The sequence below is a fragment of the Tachysurus vachellii genome, chromosome 9 (genome assembly GCF_030014155.1).
Source record: "Tachysurus vachellii isolate PV-2020 chromosome 9, HZAU_Pvac_v1, whole genome shotgun sequence".
In the NCBI taxonomy this organism is placed as follows: domain Eukaryota; kingdom Metazoa; phylum Chordata; class Actinopteri; order Siluriformes; family Bagridae; genus Tachysurus; species Tachysurus vachellii.
Window position 1 is genome coordinate 5,088,016 of NC_083468.1, and position 22,487 is coordinate 5,110,502.

Here is a 22,487-nt window from a genome sequence, read left to right on the forward strand (position 1 = left end):
AAGCATATGGTCCTAATTAATCTGCTGGTTCGTCAACTAATTCGCAGCATGTCTGTGAACATGGCTCATGTGAGACAGAAGGCCTAGGCGCAGGAGACTCATCGAAGAGTTAATTAACATGCAGAGGCTGGCCTTTTTACAGCACTGTAGCATCATGCTAATCTCCGTTTACTGTCCATATAGTTTAATTTTCTGAAGGAGGAACCGCCAAGTAAGCACCTTCTGTACATTTGTTTATGAGGAGACACTAAGCTTTTTGTTCACGAGAGTCATTCAAGGGAGGCACGGTGGCTTAGTGGTTAGCATGTTCGCCTCACACCTCCAGGGTTGAGGGTTCGATTCCCGCCTCCGCCTTGTGTGTGTGGAGTTTGCATGTTCTCCCCGTGCCTCGGGGGTTTCCTCCGGGTACTCCGGTTTCCTCCCCCGGTCCAAAGACCTGCATGGTAGGTTGATTGGTATCACTGGAAAATTGTCCGGATTGTGTGAGTGAATGAGAGTGTGTGTGCCCTGTGATGGGTTGGCACTCCGTCCAGGGTGTATCCTGCCTTGATGTCCAATGACGCCTGAGATAGGCACAGGCTCCCCGTGACCCGAGAAGTTCGGATAAGCGGTAGAAAATGAGTGAGAGAGAGAGAGTCATTCAAAACATTAGCAAATTAGCATTTTCATAGCAATTGTTGAATCGTTAAAAGTTCCCAGATTCTTATACTTTAAAAAAATACGTATAAAAATATTTATGTAAATAAATAATATTAAGTATAGGTTTAACGTCTTTACGTAACACTTAGTACCAATGGACAAAAAATGGAATTTGCCCATAACACATGCTTCCTTATCCAAATTAATCTATTCAAACTGCTGCTCATGCTGCGCCACACGACAACATAACACACACGGAAGACAGTGTTACAGTACATGGCTCTCTGCCCTTTTCTGCATACATCAGATCACAGACACGAACAACTGGGTAGTGTTACTGTGACTGACAGGAGAAAGCATGGCAATCATTCCAACAGGACAGCATGGCTTCTTTGGCCCTTGTTCATGGATGCAAACTCATAAATTTGCCCATGACAAAATGCTGATTATATGGACAATGTAACGTTACCCTTCATTTAATTTAGAGATCACTTAAGCCCTGAGTCTACAATATGTCTTTCATGTTAATAAAACTTGGCTTTATTAGATGTTTCATATAAAAATAAACCTATTTTTTCATGGCATGCTTATAGAAATCCTGCAAAATACAATATCCATGCTATTTGAAGTCTGTAGTTTTTGTTAAAGGTTTGTTGTAAATAAAGATGTGTTTCTAATATTTACAGAATTTTTTAAGTTCTTAAAATGGTGTCACTGGTGAAAATTGACCCCTGATCCAGAAAAGCATGGTAGACGAGAGAAAGGAGACAAATACTGTATATGTTGAGAGTGAGGCTAAGAACCAAGAGGAGGCAACACTAGATGGCGACGCTGCATGTGTGTTATAACGGGGCAATCATTCCAAGAGTTTGATTTAATAAGCCATAACCATTTTTATCATATTTACACATGGTTTGTAGGTTGGTGCGTGTGTGTGTGTGTGTGTCTGAAAGAGAGCGCAATGCAATGGCATTTGTTGGAGCTTGTATCTCTGTAGTGCACCAAATCTCAGTATCTGCATCTGAATTTACTGTAGATTAAACCCTAAAGTGGGCGTGGTCTTAATCTTGAAGTGGGTGTGGTCTTAAACATGAAGTGGGTGTGTGTGAACTCTTCAACTGAGCAAACACTGGAAAGGACTTAAAAATTCAAGGCAGGTCAGCACAGGGATGTGAATTCTAACACTGTCAGATCTTCAGCCTCAGCTACAACCCTTGAGTTGACCATTAATCTTGAATTTTGCATTCTATTATCTTTATATTATTCATTATATATATATATATAACCCTTTGTTCTATGTTTATGTTCTGTAAAGCTTCTTTGAGACAATGTCAATTGTAAAAACCGCTATACAAATAAACTTGAATTGAATTGAATTGAGTGCATAATTCATCCATTCATTCATTTTTTACCACTTATCCGAACTACCTCGGGTCACGGGGAGCCTGTGCCTATCTCAGGCGTCATCGGGCATCAAGGCAGGATACACCCTGGACGGAGTGCCAACCCATCGCAGGGCACACACACACTCTCATTCACTCACACAATCACACACTACGGACAATTTTCCAGAGATGCCAATCAACCTACCATGCATGTCTTTGGACCGGGGGAGGAAACCGGAGTACCCGGAAGAAACCCCCGAGGCACGGGGAGAACATGCAAACTCCACACACACAAGGTGGAGGCAGGAATCGAACCCCCACCCTGGAGGTGTGAGGCGAACGTGCTAACCACTAAGCCACCGTGCCCCCGAGTGCATAATTATTTTTATTAATAATTTTTGGTTGTACCTGAATATAAAAAAATAGGCTAAATTAAAATACACTCTCCAGGCATATAATAAGGATGAAGGAATATTTGTTCCATTAGTCTTATTAATGCATACATGCTGAAGATCCATGTCCCAGTAAATAAATAAATAAATAAATAAACAACCAAACACTACAATACGGTGCATTTTACCCATTTCTATGCTAATTTAAAACACACTATCTGTTCAATCAGAATAACATATTCTATTCGGTTACATCCTCTATGTTAAACTGTTGGCTTTTGAGTGCTTGATGTTTCAATGATGTATGAAGCAGGACAAACTTTTACCTTTAAGTGTCCCTGCTCTTTATTCCAACAGCATTTATCTCCCTGGCAGGTGAAACCCTGGTATTATGGGAAGGCAAAGAACAAACACCAATGAGAAAGTGATTCTCAGGAACAGAGCAAACATTTGATGAAGCTCTGGTAGTAATTTGTTGCCACACTACAAGAATAATAGAACCTCATGGATAATGATGTCAGAATCTGCAATGATTAATCCAGACATCCGGGCCATGTAATCAGATAGTTAAGCTTGTTTATGCCAAAACACTGGCTTTTGTCTCTATCTATCTGTCTTTTTTCACCTCTCTCTCTCTCTCTCTCTCTCTCTCTCTCTCTCTCTCTCTCTCTCTCCTTTTCTATCATACTGAAAGAGATTCATTTCTGTTCTGCCTCTGTCCTGTAACTGCTTTTCTCACTGTGTGATGGAATGCACTCCATGCACTAGAAAGAAAAGGGGGCCAAAGACAGGATGAGGAAATATTTTCAAATATTTATACATATTTTCAACATGCAACGGAAATTTATTGCCCTTTCAGAGTATATGTATACACTGATATGTATACAAGTGGCAATTGGGCAATAATTTGTTATTAAAAACGTAATTTTTACGTTTTAAATTTATTTACAATGTGATTGCACATTGTGTGCATTGTTCTTATTAAAAATATATGACTAGAGTCTAAATGTGGAAGTGTCTGAATAAATAAATAAATTGATTGGCATGTGCTTTTTAGACACATTATTTCCTTGTAGTATCAAGTGCACATAAATGGTGCATCCTTATAAGACTGAATCCACTAACGTCTATATCTCATTTGAATAGGTTCCAGTTATGCTTTAAACACTGTCACATTCTACTCTATAACACTTATCTGTACCAGAATCAGTAGGTTCAGGGCCAGTTTGTTCCCGACAACCATATACTGAACTCTACACCACTAGGACCTTGATGTCTCACTAATACAATGCCTGTAATCACCTCACTAATCACCTGTAATCTTCCTAATTATGTGCATATAACTGTACATTCAGTGCTTCCTCTAATTTACCACCATTTATGTACATTAACTATCTGCACATACACTGTGTATTATCTTAGTTACTGTTATACATACGGTACAATCTACATAATGCACGCAATTATATTGTTTAAAACATTCATTCATTCACTCATTTTCTACCACTTATCCGAACTATCTCGGGTCACGGGGAGCCTGTGCCTATCTCAGGCGTCATCGGGCATCAAGGCAGGATACACCCTGGACGGAGTGCCAACCCATCGCAGGGCACACACACACACTGTCATTCACTCACGCAATCACACACACTACGGACAATTTTCCAGAGATGTCAATCAACCTACCATGCATGTCTTTGGACCGGGGGAGGAAACCGGAGTACCCGGAGGAAACCCCCGAGGCACGGGGAGAACATGCAAACTCCACACACACAAGGTGGAGGCGGGACTCAAACCCCCAACCCTCGAGGTGTGAGGCGAACGTGCTAACCACTAAGCCACCGTGCCCCCTCTGTTTAAAACATATTGTGCTCTATATACAACTAGCAAATATCTGCATATCCACATACTACCAGCCTGTACACTTTCCAGCAATGTTTCAAGAGATTCCACAAAATGGTGTGGAAAAACTAAAAACATCCAATGAGCACCAGTTCTGCAGACACAATCGCTTTGTTGATAAAAAAAAAAAGTAATGGTGAATAACCAGGCTGATTTGAGCTTACAGAATGGATACGGTAATGCAAATAACCACTCTGTTCAACCATGGTAAGCAGAAAAGCATCTCAGAATGCCCACAATTTCAAAACTTGAGGTGGATGGACTACAACAGCAACAAACTAAAATGGAAAAACAACATTTTTAAATAAATGACACAATATTAACTAGTTTAAAAGACATTTTTTAACTGACTTGTCCACTGGTATATTGTGGACAACGGAACCCTTGCTATAGCCTTTGTTTCATATTACCTTATGTACATATAAACCTTCAACAACCAGTAAGAGTAATTAAACTAATACTTAAAATTCAAGTCACAGATTAGCATTTTAATTACATTATTAGTATTCATCTGTTCTACTTAATTCCAGAGAATGTGGTCTGGACCCCAAAACATGCTTCTGTTACAGTATATTTAGAATCCTTGACAATTTTCTGGGGTTAAAACACATGAGGCTGCTTAAAGGTTAGACCCAATATATGGCCCAGGCCTCAAGGCCATGGCAGAGGTCTGGAAAACATGACTGCAAAGCAAAAGACCATAGGAGATAAACCTTTATTGGGTCTAATATGCACCTAAGCTAAGTCCTTTAAATGTCTCTGATGCACCGTACCGAAGCAGATAATAAAGCTCTAGCTAATTTGTGTCTGTGTCCTCGGGTTCATGTCTGGCAATGCAAATCAGCAAGGACATATTAGGAATTATCACTTCAAGAACAAGCAGAACGTCCAATACTTTCAACTCCATGCTTTAAATGAGCACTTTAGCGAACTCCAAATAACATTCAAAAATGAGAATAATTGCATATGACCTTTTATTACTTCTCTGGGTGAGTGAAAGGCAGATGACATTTTACTTACAATAATTAACGAGCTACACATTGAATGCAGTATGAGATGACCTGGTAGAGTGAGGAAGAAGCATGCCTGTGGTTCTTTAATCAAATATACTGGCTTTCAGCATACAAGAATGTGGGGAAAAAAAACTTTGAAATTGTTTTGTTTCTTAGTTTTTTGGCTTAGATCTTGTTTTTCTGAAATTTTACAATACATTGCTGATGGATAGTATAACAAAGGGCACAAAGCAGACTACAGAACATCAGGACACTGGGACATGAGCGGATGTTTATTGAACATTTTTCTGTCTTCTCATTTTCTTTCCCCTTCTCTTCATCCTGTTATCTTTTCTTCCTGTAGACTACAATGGAATGTCCAGGGGATGTTTTAAAGTCCCAAGCATGAGTAGCATCTTACATAATCTGCCCCCACAGTTAAGATGACTTTCCTACAGTAAGAAGAGCTATTACAAAAAAAAAAAAAAAAAAAAAAAAAAAACAACGTTATAATGTGCTAGTTTCATTTTTACTGTTCCTTCTAGCAATGCAGATGCTTAGTAAGGAGCTTTAAGAAAACAAGGAACATTGTTTATTTTAGTCAGAACTCCTACAGGCCACAAGAGATTTTAACATATCTGCCAACATAGATTACAACATACATATCAAGGCTTGAATTGATGTAAGAGGATGCTTGGCCCAATCCCAAACACAACTCCACCTTCTCTTTATTTTCTCTAACCCAAAAGCTTTGCTTTGAAGCACATTGCTCTAAGTTCGCCAAGAATGTGCTATGAAAACCAGTTACTTTCATCCATAGAGGGTCCCATTTCAAATGAGCTGCTTGAAAATGGTTGTTCGAAGCTGTTTAGTTTAAATACATAATCTCAAGAGGAATGCAGTCATGCCTCAGTCACTGGCAAACTCTTAACATTACTGATGAGGTGGGCCAACACAAACACCCAGTATAATGCTGACTTTGATAACAAAATAGGGACATTCGATGCTTGGAATATTTGTGCAAGACCCACTCTGAAAGCTTCAAACCAAAACTTAATCCACATACAAATGACCTTTGAAGAAATTCCAATTTAACTGGATGATGTAAATAAGACGGACGTTTTTTGAATAGTTCTTCAAAGTAAATGCAAGTCGCCAAATCCATTTTAATACCTCAGACTGTTACATCGCGATCAGTTCACACAACTGATATCTATTCAATTCTTTCTGTAATGATATATTAATAAATGTAAGAAATTCTTTACATTCCTTAAATAACGTTTGTCTGTCTTATTGGTAGCGTGGAGCTCACATACTCATAGGAAAAAGAATTTATTGACTTTAAGCACTGTACCAAACCTTTCTCAGTTCTGTGTATCCACGTCAATGAAGCTACAAAACACTACACCTTTGGTAAAGCCTACTGAGGTTATTTTTTACTTATTTGCATGATTATGTTGTGTGTGGACAAAAAAAGTATGATTGTGTATTGCTGAACCCATGACTTGAATCAGAGATACCTTCAGGTCCCCTTGATCAAAAGAATTTGTGCTCTGTTTAGAACACGTTGTACTGGCAATCTAAATGTCTCCACAGATGGTGATGTTGATTCTGGAAAATGGTGAAGAGATATGACTTTGCTGTGGTTATAAGGGAACAGCTCTAGCACTAGGGCCATGTGGGAGGGAACTTTAGAGGGAAAGAGAGAGAGCACAGTAGAGGGGGAAATTTTGGGAGAGGTTGCAAGGAATCAGAGAGGCAAATAGAGAGCTGGGGTTAGGAAGCAGTAGGCAGTTCTCACTTGTGAAGCTTAGAGAGCAATGCTCAGTCCACTAACAATTCCACACTTAAACCATCAGGAAGAGGAAGGATTGTTATACAGTTGCCTCTCTTGGGATGTTAGACGTGCACCCTCCTCCTCACAGGTATGTCTGCACCAAGGACTATTCAAAAGATTAAATTTTAGCACTGCTTTTTAACTGTAAGTGCTATATGGACACTGCAATCTCCATCTCTTTGGTTGTGTTGTGCACTTTGTTTCAAGGATCAAGGATTATTTTTCAGTGAGCTGGACTTATTCATTTTGCGTAAAAAGATTGTTGCTTTTCATGTAAATATTATGAAGATGCAGTCTGTTCACATATCATGGTGGGTGTGGATGTTGCTGAGCATTGTAAAGGTACAGTCACAGGCTCAGTCACAGGCTCAGTCTCCTAGTCAGGGGCAAGATTCCTCTTCAAATCCATGGAGGCAAGTGATCCAGTGGGAGAACAATGGACGGATGTTCAGTCTTCTCAACAGTGGAGCTGAGTACATCCCTGCTCGGGGCCAGGAACAGGACAGAAGTCACAGATTAGTTTTAGCAGACAGCCCTAACAGACGGTCCAGACCAAATGGAGGGAATGTTCGCAGACAAGCACCTTCCAGAGGTAACTCAGAAACTATCAGAGGGCAGGCCAGACACCCCTTTGGATTTGGTCAATTGCCAGAAAATTGGCGACAAGGTTCTGCTGGTACTGGAACAGGTGAATCAAGTCGGTTTCAGTCATCCCAAAGCGCACGTTACAGACCTTCCTCTGGAGCTTCTTCATCTTCCTCCTCCTCCTCCTCATCATCTTCTTCCTTCAGTGTGCCATCTTACTCACAGTACAATTTCCAACAGCAACCCCCCTATTATGCCCCATATGAACCTTTTGAACCACCATTCCAAGGAACTGGGTATTCAGCAGACACTAGTGGAAGTTTCACAGGAGCAAGGTATGGTTCTGCTGCTGGTGGTGGTGTTGGAGCTGGTGGTGGTGGTGGTTATTCTGTTGGAAGTTATGGAGGTGGTGTATTTACAGGAGCAGGACTTGCACCTGTGGCTCCAAGGACAGAAATTAGGGATGACACTTACCGCTACTATCCACCATATGGGCCACCATTTCCTGCTGCTCCTGCCCAAGCGGCACAACCTGCACAACCTCCATTCTCAGATCCTTTGGACCGCCGGTACACACACAGCTTGTACAATGATGAAACAGCAGGTCGTCCTGATCCAAGTAATGGTGCAGAATCAATTTCAACAGGTGTAGGCCAACCTTCCCTGCAAAGCCCCCAGTATGAGCAGTTTCCACCATTTGGAAGGCCACAACCTATACCTCCGTTCATTCAGCAACCTGCACGTAACCCTCTCAACTCCAACTTTGCAGAGAACCCTTCCACCAATGTCGGAAGTGTCTACCGACCTCAGCAAAGAGGTACAGTCACATCCATACACTGCACCAATTTTTCAAGAAATCCAATTGCTGCAGACTATAATTTTCAAAATTCCTTTCAGTAACTTTAAGTTTTACGTGTAAATAAAACTAGCAAAAAGAATACACGTAGTCTACTTTTTATCAGCCCCCTAATTCCCAGTTGAAATATTTAGTCTGAACATGATGAGAAAAATCTATTCTGTGTAGTGAATCTATTACTTATTCACTATGTGAGCTACACCATGGTTTAAGACACCAGAGAGGGGTTGTATTGTAATGCAGTAGCACAGCTGGTGGTAATCTGAAATGGATGCTCGTGTGGAGTATAGTTCAATATCCCTCTCTCTCTCTCTCTTTGATGGAAAAGGAATTGAGTAAAAGAATAGTCTGATCTAAAAAATGTAGCTCTCTTGCCATCCCAGTGTGTTTCCTGGCAAGCATAGCTCCTTTGGGTCTGACAAACTTAAAGCCCCAGGGACTGAAACTGCACTGTTTGATTCCAAAGCTATTTGCTTGTGCAGCTGGGAAGGGACATTATTTTCTACTAGATTTCCATGTTGTTGTTGTTTTTTTGTTTTTTTTTAACACTGACCATCTTTGACATAATGCATTTGTCATTCCTTTTTTTTTTTTTTTTTTTTTTAACAATTTACAAACAAAAGGAACTACAGGCTTTTTGCTCATCTCCGCAAGCGGTCATGTTACTGGAACCAGGTGTTGTGAAATCTGTAACTATGTGTAGAGCATATGGCCAGGCATTCTGAATTAAATGTTCCCATTGTTTACTCATTGGCGAGTTAGGAGTGACTTCATCAAGCCAAAGGGCAGCTAATGGGTGGGGTGGGTTGGTGAAGGGGAGTGAGGAAGTTGGGTGCTGGGGGGGTTATGTACAAAGTAAATGATCCCAGTATGTCCAACAAAGGGTGGGGTGAATTACATACAAGCTATAGTATTTGGGAGTGGGGATGAAACAAGAGCAATATGTTATTCAAAGATATGTATAGAACATTCTCCCAAAACTTCAGGTTGCCACAAGAAACAAAAAAGTGTTTGTGTGCGTGCTAAATGAAGAAGGGAGGTAACTCGGGGAGGCCATATGAGACCCATTCACTGCTGAGGCCAAAAGGCTTATTTCGTAATGTGTAACTCTTTTGCATGCAAGTGATCTCAGTTTCTAAAGCAACATTCATAGAACTTACAGAAAAGGGTGGACATTCTGTTTATGAGAAACTGCAAAGGTAAAAAAAAAAAAAAAAAGAAGATCTACATATGCTTGGCTGTTCCTGTAAATGTGGGATATTCTTTTACAGAGTGGTCAAACAGTTACATGAATATAGAACCACCTGTGAGGATTTCCTCAAGTGAGCCGTCAGATGTCAACCACATGCCAGATTCCACACTTAACACCTTCAACCTTCCACCTTACTTGTTTCACCAGCATGCAGCATCAGGTTTTGACTTACGGTCAAACTTAAGGTTTTTAACTTTAACTTTTTTATTGTTAATGTTGACACCTGGGTCATTATATATATATATAATTATTATTATTATATAATTAATCAATTATTATAAGATATGAACTATAAACATATATATATATACATGTGTGTGTGTGTGTGTGTGTGTGTGTGTGTGTGTGTGTGTGTGTGTGTGTGTGTGTGTGTGTGTGTGTGTAAAAAAACACTTATTGGATTTATAAGTTAAGATTCTGAACACATTATGTCATCATTTACAGTAAAGTTAACAGTACAGAGATGTAGTAGAGATAAAATAACACCATATAATGTAAGCACATCAAACTATTTGAAGTGGGGGCAGTAAAAAAGAAATGCCGACCTTTTCACACTGTTGGTACACTATTTACTAGACCTGACCTAAGAAGCTTCAAAGTCTGGTTCAGAGAGAGATGACAAATCGGATGTGTACTCAGAACGGAGACTGCCAGAGCACACAGTTGAAGCACTCATTGTAGAAATGTGCAGCAATCAAGTCTTAAACGCTCTGAAGCCATAAATGTTTAGTGGTTAGGTGTTCTCTGTGCAGCATTTTCACTGGTTTAAAGCTGCCTTTGTCTTGCCTAGTTCTTTAGCTATAAGAGGAGGTAAAAGACTGGTTCTTTGGTGCTTTATGATATATATCTTTCTGAAAGTGTTATAGCTATTAGCTCTGACATCCACCATGTATTTTTTCTTACTTTGCTCTGTTTATTTTTATAACAGACTTGGTTTTGGGCCCAGTCTGGAACCAGCAGTAAAATGAGATCATTGTTGTTCTACTGTCGGTGCTTGCTTTATATCACTGTCACTATATATGTGTGATGTCTGATGTCTGATATATATATATATATATATATATATATATATATATATATATATATATATATATATATATATATATATATATATATAACATATATATATGTATATTTTTATATTTTATATTATGTAGTTATATATTTTATAGTATATTTTTAAAACATATATATATATATATATATATATATATATATATATATATATACATCAGACATATATTAATGCCTATATATATTTGGGTTGTGTTGCTTAAAATTAGACACTTGGTGAATATGTGTACAGTAATTCATAGTATATGACAATATAAGAAATTTTGGTTTATGGTATTATCAAAGGATTTTTTATCATGATGATATTATATTTACAACAAAAGGAAAAGCATTTCTAAAAAGGTTTCTAAAAATCTAAAAACAGTTCTAAAAAACATTGTTTTATGAACCATTTCTGAGAGTAAACCTAAAGTAAGCTTTCAGACATTTCTTCCAGAAGAACAAACCAAAAACCTCACTAGCGTGACGAGTATAAGGCTGCTATGCAGTGTATATTCTATTTTAATTCTTTAGTGTGGTTCATTTGAGAATCCAGTAATCAAAATAGGATGTGGCCCCATTTGAAGATCATCTGAGTGAGTTGGTCTACAGTTCACTCAATCTTTTTTTTTCACTGAAATGCCACGCCGTTTTGGAGTTCTGGACCAATAAACAAAATCAATATGAACATATGCAATACAGAGTAATTTTACACAATTAGCAAATATCTGTGTTCTCTGTCCTTAGATGATACTAACCACTTTGTAAACGTGTTACCTTTTCCTTCATCAAATTCCTGACCAATAAATGAGTTTTTAAGCATATGTTTTAGCTTTACATGGCCCTTAGGCAGCTTTTTGATTTGATTTATTAATTGCAGTATGAAACTACAATATACCATATAGCAAAAAAAAAAAAAAAAAAAAAAGGTATTAATTTTGCTTTGATTTGGACTAAGCAAATGGATAAGGTGTGAAAGCACCATAAAAAATAGAGAAGAAAATAACTAGGTCAAGTTGTAACAGTATTTGATTCATGTACTGATCACAGATTGATCGAAGTTGTGTTTTGTGATTAGGATTACCTGACCTGGTGCCTGACCCTAACTATATCCAGGCTTCTACGTACATTCAACGATCCCACATGTACTCACTCCGCTGTGCTGCTGAAGAAAAGTGCCTCTCTAGGTAAATATATGTTTCTTGACCACTTTTGACCAGGTTTTAATAACATTGGATTTATTATATACTCATTAAAAGGGGGTAAGGTGGAGGCATGGTGGCTTAGTGGTTAGCACATTTGTCTTGCACCTCCAGAGTCCAAGTGTACACAAAATTTGTATGTTCTCCCTGTGATTCGGTGGGTTTTCTACACATACTCCAGTTTCCTCCCCAGTCCAAAGACATGCACTGCATACGGCATCTCTAAAATGTGGCCTGGTGCTAGTGGTGCTAGTTTGGCACCTCATGTCCCCCACCCTGTGCCCTAAGTCACCTGGAATACAGAAGATGCATAGATGGATGGATACAAAGGCTTTTCCCTCTACCCTTGTTTTATAAGGAAGGCTGAATAATAAACAAGTCAAGTGTGACAGTCCTAATTAACTGTGGCTGTAATATATCACTGCTTACAATATATTGCTTTTTTGTACTTAATGGCCTGGGAAATGTTTGTCTTCTCCACAGTACAGCCTACAGCTCTGACATCACAGACTATGATGTCAGGGTCTTGCTACGCTTCCCTCAGCGGGTTAAGAACCAGGGAACGGCTGATTTCATGCCCAACCGACCACGCCATACCTGGGAGTGGCACAGCTGTCACCAGTAAGTCCAAACCAATTATCTTATTTCTTAGGCATCTGTGTAGTGACAGGTTTAGTTTCTTATACTGACCTACATGAGTTGACAAATGGAAAACAAGATATCAGTGATACCAAGAATTGATTTTTTTAATAAATGAAATGCGCATCTAATGGATATTTTTTGCCAGTCTGATAATTCTGTACCACGTGGTCTGAAATACCACTTCTAATGGCATCGTTTTCTCATTTGTTGCAGCATTTAATAGGATTTTTCTTTTGGATGGGGATTAGACTGCAGGCTTGTTTAGCTGTTGGCCATTATCGTGAGTCTAAATTCCACAGACAGCTTTGTATCTAACCTTAACTCAGCTTAATCAAAAATAAATTAAATTCTCTCTCCGTCTGCCAATATTATCTGCATGGAGCTGGGTTTTACCCCTGAGGGCTCTAGAACAGCAGCATATGCAGTTCATACAAAAAAGTTCCCTGATAACTACAAATTGCATTAATACAAGTTAGAACTTAACTCTGTAAAAATTTACACGGTTGACACTCATTCTCATGATTAAAATGTTAGAACTTGCCTCACACTTATTAGTGAGCAAGCAATAACATCAACAAAAAGAAGGTTTTAAAGGAAACACACGATGGGCAAATTCCACTTCCACAACCGTGTAGTCAAAGTCTTCTGTCCATATTTGACCTCCAATTCTTTATTACTTTCCATCGCTACCCTTGTAGTGTCTGAGTTTCCAGATCCTTCAATAGCTGTCACACACAAACGATAGACAAACCTGTCTGTATGTTTAAGGGTGTATTCTTTATTCCATGATGTCAGTAAGGTTGTGCATTGCTGGATAACTTTTTGCAAGCCCTGTCCTTAAGTCTCAGACGTACACTGAGACAGAGATAACCTATACTCAAGCTGAACTGTGTGACAATTGACAGGTGAGTCCCATGAACCATGTGAGCTTTTAATTTTCAATCAATTAATTTTGTAACATTCTATATTTAAAGAAAGTACTAATTTAAATCCTAAATTGTAAATGCAACAGTGCACATGGATATGTGTGTTCTGGTCATAAGACATATGTAAAAAAAAAAATAATAAATCCGGATTAGGAAACTTTATGACTGTAATAACAAGTCAATGTTCGAAGTCATGAATGATGTTATGTGCAAATTAAGGCGAGAAATCTGTATGTTTTTGTGCATGTTATTGGTTATACAGTAGGTTCCTATGTTATAGGTTCCTGACAAAATCAGAAATGTAATAATAATAATAATAATACGTGCTTAAATATTAAACATTTTTAAAGTTCTCTGTGGTTTAGAATGTAAGAAATAAAGAAAGAAATTTCTACCGATACTTATTTTGACTACTTATGATGCAGTAAAAACTCCACAAGAAACTGAGAATGCAAATATGTTTATAAAGCTCAGTTAATAAGGTTTATTCATTGCTTTAATAAGGTCTATGCAAATAATCCCCTTGTTACAGGCAAACCGGTATTTTCTCAGCACTAGGAGCATATAATATAAAGCTAATACTGTATTTAGGATATAACTTTCAGTCTTTAAAAAATGAAATAAGGAAACAAGAATAAATAAGCAGAAACTACTAATAACTAGGAGTCTTGGATTGACAATGGATATACAAAAGGTCGTTTTTGTCGGTTACAGTCATTCTTATATACAGTATGTTTGAATTCTATACACAGTGTTAGAATTGTTCTTTCTTTACTTGGTATGTCTACCTGTACTATGTCTGTCACCAAGTTGTTGCCTTTTTTTTGGCATACCATGGATAACATTCTATCCTGGTGGAAACTTTGAGTCTTGCTCCCTGACAGTTCCTTCCTGGTGGAAAGTAGCTCTCAGAAGGCCCTTGGCTATTTTCATTCTTATGCTGTAACATGAAACGTGCGACTTAATTCCTTTCTGATTCAGTATGCTCCAGCATTTATTGCATCACCTGCCAGACTCCTACTAAAACACACCTTAGCTAAACACTTAAATCATACACCGGGAAAGTCTCTAATTTTGCAAAAAGGTGCAGTGTTGAAATATTGACACTTGTCACTGATACTTCATATTGATGCATTTAGAGCCAAATACTTTGCCAGGCTGATTAAAATTCTCATGAGTTCCAGTTTATACACCACTGCCAAATGCGGTTTGGAAAGCTTGCAACAAAAAGTGTGAGGCGAGTCTGAATTGAGCTTCTTAACACTAGTCACTGCTTGTTGAACAGCTCTTGCAGTATTCTGTGACTGATTGAATTGCCCCCGTGGCACTCGAACCCAACATTACCGACGAACACGGCGCTCTCAAAGTGCTGCGAGCTGACAGTCAAAATGAACAAGTGCAAATGAAAGAGAATTGCTTGCGTTGTTGCTTTTATTAGATTATGTTGACTGAATGAATGAATCACCCTCTTTCACACACTTTTACACTTGTAGACATTACCACAGCATGGACGAATTCAGTCACTATGACCTACTGGAGGTGAGCACAGGAAGGAAAGTAGCAGAAGGACACAAGGCCAGTTTCTGTCTGGAGGACACAACGTGTGACTTCGGCCATCTTAAACGCTACGCCTGCACTTCTCATACGCAGGTATGTCCCGTCATTTCCCGTAGACATATTTAGTGCTGTATGAGGGTCAATTTAGAGTATCTTTTAACAAAATTAAGAATATATGGTACAGTAGAAAAAATCACCCTTGTTTCAGTAGCACAGTAATCCAGGACTTCTGTACAATTTACACATCTTCCGAACATCCTTTCAACACAACAGTACTGTATATCTTTATAGCTACGATTTAACTAACTATGAATGCATTATTCTGTGTTCTAAAGAGATAGATCAAAATAAATATGATGCATTCTATTTACCTCAGAAGTGGGAAGAACCCATTCTTTAGCTCTACACTGTGCATGGACCACTCCATGTTAGTCTTTTATTAGCAAAGAATCAGGTAAAGATTAACGTATTGTTGCATCCTTACATTCTCAAAAGTGACCTGTAAATTCAAGTCAAGTCAAGTAGCTTCATTGTCTTTTAAACCATATATAGCCGACACAGTACATAGTGAAATGAGACAACGTTTCTCCAGGACCATGACAGAGCTAAGGACGTTAATTTAGTTGTCCTAGACATATATAGTGCATCGTGTGCAACCTAATGCAGCCAGTGTGAGACAGAAGAAAGTGCAAACAGACAACACAAAACAATACAGGACAAGTACACAAAATAGTACTGACCAGTGTACTTTAATATATTCTGTAAAATATTCTTTATATTATATTTATATTATAATAAAAGAAAAGGAAAGAAAAGAAAAGAAAAATCCCTCCAGTTTAGTTCAATCTTAACACATATTGATATGAATATATACACAGTACAGAGCATGACATTGTATATAACGTTGCCTTTGTTTTTAGTGTATAACTATATCTAGGGGTTTGTTCCTCATGGTTAATAGCTCCTGTCAGCTCTTTATTGCTCATTAATAATATAAAATATTTGAAAGCTGTTTTGTTGAAATATTGTATTTTTAAAAGTGGCATACAAATTAAATGAAACGCCCAGCTGCTGGTGTATACACTGGAAAACTCATTCTCTTTCAATTTTGCTTTCAAATGCTCCTCCAGGGTCTCAGTCCCGGTTGCTATGACACGTACAATGCAGATATTGACTGCCAGTGGATTGATATCACAGATATCAAGCCAGGAAACTACATACTGAAGGTAATAACATTCATATGAGCATAATGCAATCCAGGCCTCTTTCACTTTGCATTTAAAATGCCAGTTTGTTCCATTTCTTGGACTTATTTCAACACTACTAATTCAAAGCATGCTAATGATGGTAACATATGGAATCCAGAAGCAGCTAAATGCAAGCAGAAAGTCTCTTATTTGGGTTATTCCTGTGTTTCCATAAAAAGGGATTGGATCACAGTTACAAAGAGGTGCATCTGAACAAAAAGTTTGGATCTACAAGCTAGAAACCAGAAACCAGCACAAAGCAAAAAGACAACTTGAGATCCATTGGAAAATCTTTAGAGATAGGAAACGAGAACGAATTAAATGTTCTAAGGATAGCAAAGATGTTTCTAGTTAAATGTACAGTTTAACATAGAAGGCTTACTAATCACACAAAGAAAGTTGTGTTCACACATTGTTTACTAGGTAAAAGCAAACTGAACACAGATGCTAACAATCAAGGGAATGCTGAAGGCGGAGCTTTAACAAGGGCTACGGAAAACAGGAAGTGAGACAAAGGATGCAAACAAAGCAGTCCTGTAACCATTACAAACAGATCCAAGCCCAAATGAATGTTAGCATATACTGAAAATGGTACAGTTGGATTTGGGTTGCCAGATGTCCAGTTTCACCCATACAGTTCAGTTTTATGGCTGTGTCCATGTAGCTAATTTTGCCTGTAAGTTATCTCTTTTTTATGGTTTACAAATAAATAAATAAATAAATAAATAAATAAATAAATAAATAAATAAATAAATAAGGGGGGGCCACGGTGGCTTAGTGGTTAGCACGTTCGCCTCACACCTCCAGGGTTGGGAGTTCGATTCATGCCTCCGCCTTGTGTGTGTGGAGTTTGCATGTTCTCCCCGTGCCTCGGGGGGTTCCTCCGGGTACTCTGGTTTCCTCCCCCGGTCCAAAGACATGCATGGTAGGTTGATTGGCATCTCTGGAAAAATTGTCCTTAGTGTGTGATTGCGTGAGTGAATGAGAGTGTGTGCCCTGCAATGGGTTGGCACTCCGTCCAGGGTGTAGGCTCAGGCTCCCCGTGACCCGAGGTAGTTCGGATAAGCGGTAGAAAACGAATGAATGAATGAATGAATAAATAAATAAAATGACATCAACAGGTTTGTTTATCACTTCCCAATTCACCATCAGGGCCCAATTTTAGACTTATTTGGTTATTTATAATACTTTTTTTATAAACAGGAAATAATATAGAGAGCTGCTAAAAGCCAGAACATTTGCCTACAAAGAAGAAAATCTTTCAGTCAAAAAAAAGTGTGAAAGCAGAGGATCAAACTGACACAGAGGCAAAATATTGCATTTGATTTCAATTGTAGAAACTTGCTCTGAAGAAATAGAAAAAAGGTTTATTACAAAAAACAGCTCGAATAAACAGTAGCAGTGGGTCAAATGAAAGTTCGACATTTTGGGGGTTAATGGGGAAGTAGTGGCTCTGGGTTGTTGATTGGAAAATTGCCAATCTGCCACTGTTGGGCCCTTGAGCAAGGCCCTTGACCCTCAATTCTCCAAGGGTACAGTATCATGGCTGACCCTGCTCTCTGATCCTAACGTCCAAAGTTGGGATATGTGAATAAAAAAATTTCACTGTGCTGTATAAACACATACAGTATTCTTTATGTACAACTGAAACAACATGTTAGAACGTGGATTTTAAGCTGAAGGGACTCTTCATGTTTATCAAATGCAGCTGTTAGTGAGAGAGAGAGAGAGAGAGAGAGAGAGAGAGAGAGAATGAGAGAGTCCTCCAACAATGTGAACAATGATTCTGCAATATGTTTGGTATGCATCTATTTTCTGATTATACTGTCAGTACTAATAGAAGGCAGGCAAATATAGACATGCTTTGTGTCTCTGGAGAAACAATGATATCAGGAATTGCATACACAGAGGCTTTAGACCAGATTCCTGATCTGAGATCTTTTATTTATGAGTGAATAATCTCAGATCATCTACCAAAACTAAACTAATACTGTGAAGTAATAATACGATAATGTATCTTTTCTATCTTTTCTAAACTCCAGGTTCAGGTTAACCCCAAATACTTTGTGCTTGAGTCGGACTTCACCAACAACATTGTCAGGTGTAACATCCACTACACAGGGCGCCTTGTCCGAACAACGAACTGCAAGATCTCCCAGTGAGTTATACTTTATACTGTGCTGAATTGTGCTAGCTAAATAAGCTTAAATCTAGTTTATTTTGCTTTATTTAACATCATGTCTTAGCCATCTATGCCAATTTTTACTATGTTGTAATATGATTTAAAAATATTCAGTAGATCTTTACCCCAATCGTGTTAGTTAGACTAAACTGATGCGAGCTTAGCACAGTAGGTTAGTTTTTTATTTGTCAAAGCATGCTAATTGTCTGAACAAAGTCTTAGTTTATTCAATTATACTCATGAACTCTTTTTTAAACTTTTTTATTTTTTGCATTGATGTGTGAATTCATTATATGCTTGACTTCTATTATACCTTATAAAATATTGTACATTTTCTTCCTACAACAATAACTCCACCCTGTTATCTGGACACGTTCACAAATATAAAATATTTCGAATACTCCACAAGTCAAATGTTCACCAACAACTTACTAGAGATGAGCCGGATACTCGGCTGAAACGAGTATCCGGTACGGATAAAGCACTTCTGCCGAGTACGAGTATTATACGAGTAATACGAGTCAATATCTGTGCTCGGATTGAATGAAAATCATCATTGGGTAGCTGATTGTGTCAGCGTTCTGTGATAGGCTAGTCACAGCGCCCCTCCCCTACAGTGATAGGCTAGTCACAGCGCCCCTCCCCTACACACATACAGATGTATTGTGTTGCTGTGTCTCGCTCTGCTCACTCACAGTCACACACAGAACAGCTCTCTGTCTCTCCCTCAGTCACTCGGGTTCGCGGGTCTTTTCCGTTAACGTTTAGGGTTTCTTCAGCTTTTTACTTCGGGTTGTAACGTTAATAATACGTACTTACTAACCAGTAGAGTTCTGGTAAACGTGGGTTCGTTCAGACGCGGTGCTTGCTTGGTAGAATGCGACTCACATTGCGTCTCTGCCTGTCGGAGATTTTTTTCTTTTTTAAACCTTCAGCTGTCTCTAACCAGTAACCAGACACTGAGTGTCTGACACGTTTTTGCTGTATTTCATAAAAACATAAAGGTAGTAAGCTAGTGTTATAAATATTAAAAATTAAATATTACTGGTTAAATCCCTGCCCATTTCAAGACAAGCCCCGCCTACTTCGGGTTAGGCCCCACCCACTCCGAGTACGGATACAGATACAGATAATTCATATGGTTAACAGATACGGATACAGATACAGATAATGCTGTACTCGCTCATCCCTACAACTTACATACTTTCCTGAAGATGACTAGAAGAAAACATTTTCTCATTGCATTGTTATTGATGATATTGTGACATTGAATGACAAGTGCAAAGCTATTAGCCAAATTATTAATTTCCCATAAATTATTATTTATTAACATTTCAAGTATATTCCTTAGAAGAACGTCCTTAATGGCCTCATTCCTCTAGCATGGATTTTAGTTAATCACTAGATAACAAAAACTGTACATGCAGACAAACCTAAAACACATGCCACATGGATAATATAGTGTAAGGTCAAAAGGATAGTAATGAAGATATCTAGCTAGCATATTTTCTAAGTGTGTTCCATCAGAAGTGAGCAGAAAGGGAAACTGAATGGATGGAGAGGAGCTGTTTTGAAAGTTATCACAATTATTTAGGAGTTGGAAATCACATTGTTTTTATCTTTAAATTTGTCTTTATTTTTCTATTTTAGGTCCTGATCGCCAGATTCATCGAGTGCAATGATGATATTTGGGAGAGAAACTGTTCTGTTGAAATGTGAATGGAGTACTAATTGTTGTTTATGTGTTGTTATGTGTTGTTCTGGTCCCATAAGTTAAATGGAAGCTGGGGGACAGTGTGTAATTCTTATATACTCAAGATACATACTGACACCCCAATTACACCACACAGTGGCGTACCAAAATGGGGCTATTTTACTTTTACCATATTACCAAACATACTCTTTTCAACATAGCAATCTCACACCAGAACACACCAGCATCCTTAAAGCCAGGTGGACACTGTACACGTTGAGTCATTCAGAATCAGGCCAAATTTTAGCCTTGTTAGTGTCAAAATCTCCATAGACCGTAGAATCTTCCAAAGACCATAGGATGTGCATTCCTAGCTATAAATACAATAAATCATAGGCTTTCATGACACCCAACCATGATTCCTAGAACATCTCAACAGCTCGTACAATGTCAGCCTGGTTTTAGATGTAAGAATAGTTTTCAATCAAATAGAAACACTGGCTTATTTGTTCCATTTGTTTCTAAGAATGGTTTTTATTTAGCAAAACTATTTCATTAGATTAAAAACTCCAGATCAAATAGAGACAGGTGCTAAAACGCAAACAACTGAGCACTGTAAAGGTGCTAGTAAACTATAAATCACTACTTCAGATCAGGAAAAGTCCCTGAAACCCTTAATTTCAGTGTCAGGAGAAGAGGATATATAGACCCATACAACTGGAAGCAATCATGCTGTTGAAAAGTTCTTTTTTTTCCCCCTCTCACTGAAATGAAGGTGAAATAATGAAATGTGGTTGAAAGGGACGCCAGAGAATTTTGCATGCATGAATCATGTACTATCATAGCCAGTTTGTTCAGGAAATTCACTTTTTCTTGACTGAGGGATCCTTGAACAGTTTCTCATGCTTAAAACACCTGAGGGGATTAGACAGTTTTTGAATGAAAGCCTTATATCTGAGTGCTGGTTGAAAGGTTTATATTCCCCTGTTAACTGCTTCCTTTATAAAATTGGTTTGTTCTTATCGTGATGGTTTACAGATAATGTATAATTTAGCAATTGAGTAGTCACCTCTTAGAAGAAAGCATGCGGTTGATGAATGACAAATGCTTGCATGGATCTGATAAATTGGCAGCTTTTTTGCTCGGTGATTCTTGTAGATCACAATTTTATTTTGTGTCTATTACCTTTTAAGATCTACTTGAATCATGTGAGCAGTTATGGGTTGTATATCGTATATTGTTTTCTAAAGCTACCAACACTGGTCCGATGCAATAGGTCATCATAATCTTTACATGTGACTGTTACTCCACTATTATGCAGCGTTAGCTCAAAAAGATAGGAAACTTCATTATTTTTCTCTGATTTTTTTTTTTTTTTAAAGTCTCAAGTACTGTTTTAGAACATTCATTGCTGTAATTGCTAGATTGTAGGCATTTCTTCCTTAATTATCACATCTGAATCCTACCTTCATTAAATAGCTGTGCTGCAGCAGAATGTAACTAAGATGATACTACTGTTGCAAAGCTAACATCGCAAAGCTTGATATTGCTTACAAGCTCAATGCCATCTCAACCTACCTCTGAGATAGAGTTAGCTATTTTTTTCCAGTTAAATATGTGCAGGGGAAGGGGAAGATAATGTTGATTACATGTATTACCTGCATTTCTACTAATTGGTACCAAATTTATAACACAATGTGGAGATTTGCACATTTCTTTCAAGTTTGTTTGTTGTTTTCTTTTCTTCTGAACATTTGTTTTTAGGCCGTATTTTGGATCTTCAAATAAAGACGAAAGAGTAATACAACCACTTCCATAGTGTGGAAAGAAGTTCTTGAATGATTGAAAGATGTGTTCTATTAATATTAAGTAATTTAAAAAAACGTGCGTTTATTCCCTGAAACATGTAGGGCGTGTGTCCACTTGCAGCAAAGAGGAAAATTATGTATGAATTGAATTGTTTCTTACTAAAACTTTCTTAATGCATGCTAATTTCTTTTGGTTTATTTAACTAATTAGTTTGTTATTGTAAGTTGTCACATACAACTTTACAGCATTGCAGGTTCTCTAGAAACCTAGGAGCAACCATTCCCACTACAGTACCATGACAATGCTAGATTCCCATTTGTAACATGTCATGGTTTG

At 38.1% G+C, this 22,487-nt stretch overlaps 1 protein-coding gene across 1 annotated transcript; it reads left to right on the forward strand.

Annotated features, from left to right (window-relative positions):
* Positions 1 to 7,067: 7,067 nt before the first annotated feature.
* On the forward strand, positions 7,068 to 22,152 carry loxl1 (lysyl oxidase-like 1). The gene is made up of 7 exons (XM_060877437.1): positions 7,068 to 8,549; positions 11,972 to 12,080; positions 12,579 to 12,716; positions 15,157 to 15,313; positions 16,351 to 16,446; positions 18,510 to 18,625; positions 20,300 to 22,152. Exons 1-7 carry the CDS (start codon positions 7,430 to 7,432, stop codon positions 20,304 to 20,306), a joined length of 1,743 nt encoding a protein of 580 aa, XP_060733420.1. The 5' UTR covers positions 7,068 to 7,429; the 3' UTR covers positions 20,307 to 22,152.
* Positions 22,153 to 22,487: the final 335 nt, after the last annotated feature.